The sequence below is a fragment of the Piliocolobus tephrosceles genome, chromosome 18, assembly GCF_002776525.5.
Source record: "Piliocolobus tephrosceles isolate RC106 chromosome 18, ASM277652v3, whole genome shotgun sequence".
Lineage (NCBI taxonomy): Eukaryota > Metazoa > Chordata > Mammalia > Primates > Cercopithecidae > Piliocolobus > Piliocolobus tephrosceles.
The window spans coordinates 59327239-59329701 of record NC_045451.1 but is presented as its reverse complement, the minus strand read 5'-3'; the positions used below and the strand labels follow the sequence as shown (position 1 = coordinate 59329701).

The 2463-nt window shown below is 36.0% G+C and overlaps 1 protein-coding gene across 1 annotated transcript; it reads left to right on the top strand.

The window, feature by feature from the left end:
- Positions 1-1304: 1304 nt before the first annotated feature.
- LOC111539773 (AP-3 complex subunit sigma-1-like) lies at positions 1305-1942 on the top strand. Its single transcript, XM_023207799.3, is given in 2 exon segments — positions 1305-1728; positions 1731-1942. Coding segments are annotated over 2 exon segments (579 nt in total). The 5' UTR covers positions 1305-1358; the 3' UTR covers positions 1940-1942.
- The last annotated feature ends 521 nt before the right edge of the window (positions 1943-2463 follow it).

Sequence of the window (2463 nt, the reverse complement as noted above, 5' to 3'; positions counted from 1 at the left end):
TTGTTACAGATCTTCATATTTCTTAAGTGATTCAAAGTCTTGTGCATTTTTCTGGGAGGAAAATCCATTTTGGAGAGATCAGTTTTGATTCTTTGTACTCCATAATGTGAACTTTTCCCATGTACCAACATTTTTTAAATAATCACTTCAAGAATTATTGACACATAATCTAAAGACAGACACTTTTTTTTTTTAAAGTAAAAATTGATTTTTTTAAGGATCTTTGCAGAGAATGAGTAGGCCTATGCTAATTCTTCAGACAGGAAATGTAGTTTCCTTTCTAGGAATGGACACAGATTTAGTTTCATGGTAATATGATAATAAGAAAATGCTTCTATTTTTCATTAGCACCTTCATGGTTTTCACATACCCATGTCTATAAAACATGACATGAGACTTTGGTTGGGCTATATTTTATTGTATTGATTAGACTTCCTTATATGAATGACTTAAGCAGAAATAAAGTCATGTATTTACAAGGTGAACAAGCCAAATTGTGATGGCCTGTCTGTTGCTTTTGGCACCTGGGATGAGACCAACTGACTCTTCCATTGGTTGTTAGATAGTTGAAATGGTCCATTGGTGTTCATACTTAGTGTTCTGTGAAATCATGGAGTCCTTCCACCCCAAGAAAGACTCGTCTGCCATTGGATTCCAGTACAAAAGTTAGCAGCCTTGTGTGTTCCAAATTGATTTAATTTCTACTTAAGTGTTCCTGTGTCCATTCATTTTATAATTTACCAAAGTACTATTTGGGTAAATAATGACTCCTGGGGTCATTACAAAACAATTGCTGCTTTGGCCATTGTTTTAAATGTATGTATTAGAGTAACTGTAAGAGACTAAAATCACTTCCTTATATGTCACTTATATATGCCACTTATAGGTCACTTCCTAATGACCTCCAAGATAACACAGAAAAGCAATTCAGAAATGGATCAAAGAGATTGAAATAATGTTTTAAAATCGAGCAGAAATCTTGGAACTGAGCTATATGTTAGCTGAACTAAAACATTCATTAGAGGCTATCAACAGCAGAATGGATAAAGCTAAGCTCACTAGAGCAAGAACTAGCAAGCTCAAAGACAGGCTATTTGAAAATACACAGTCACAGGAGGAAAAAGAAAAAAAGAATGAAAAGAAATGAAGAATGCCTAAGAGATATAGAGAATTACCTCAAAAGACCAAATCTAAAAATCATTGGTGTTCAAAGATCTGAGAAAGAACAAGGGGTAGAAAGATGATTCAAAGAAATCATAACAGAAAACTTTTCAAACTTGAGAAAAAGATAAATGTCCGGCTCGTGCGCCCGCCCCCGCCCTGGCCCCCAGTGCCCACCCGGTCGGCCCGGCACAGCCATGATCAAGGCGATCCTAATCGTCAACAACCACGGGAAGCCGCGGCTCTCCAAGTTCTACCAACCCTACAGTGAAGATACACAACAGCAAATCATCAGGGAGACTTTCCATTTGGTATCTAAGAGAGATGAAAATGTTTGTAATTTCCTAGAAGGAGGATTATTAATTGGAGGATCTGACAACAAACTGATTTATAGACATTACGCAACGTTATATTTTGTCTTCTGTGTGGATTCCTCAGAAAGTGAACTTGGCATTTTAGATCTAATTCAAGTATTTGTGGAAACATTAGACAAATGTTTTGAAAATGTCTGTGAACTGGATTTGATTTTCCATGTAGACAAGGTTCACAATATTCTTGCAGAAATGGTGATGGGGGAATGGTATTGGAGACAAACATGAATGAGATTGTTACACAAATTGATGCACAAAATAAGCTGGAAAAATCTGAGGCTGGCCTAGCGGGAGCTCCAGCCCGTGCTGTGTCAGCTGTAAAGAATATGAATCTTCCTGAGATCCCAAGAAATATTAACATTGGTGACATCAGTATAAAAGTGCCAAACCTGCCCTCTTTTAAATAAAAATGTAAAAAGGCCACTCCCAGGTAAAATCCCGGGGGAAGAGTCATCTAAGTTTACCATGCAGTTGTTTACCAAAAATAGAGGAGGAGAGTCTTAACTTTTGCTCTTGGATTTAAGTCAAAGTATTGTATAGAAGTTGTGTAAAATCAGTATGAAAGTTCAATGTTGCTTTTCTTGCTTAGTGATTTTAAAGAAATTGAGTAGTTCCTATGTGATTTTTTTTTCTTTTCTAAACTGCATTCCTGTGCCCACCCACGGCATGCCTCTATGTATTAGCTACTACAGTGTTTTAAAAAGTATTTCAGATATTTCTTTAATTATGTACAACCTAAAATGTTGGTGTTTTGTATGGATCACAAGTGCAGCATTCCTTAATTCCTTCTGCTATTTGTCACACAATTGTTATTTAAAGAAACAAGTATGTATTGCATGAAAACATTATGACTTTTTTCTCTTAGTTTAAATAAACTCCAAGGTAACTGGACTTCTAAAGCACCTTTCTGTTTTTGCCTGATATCTACTTT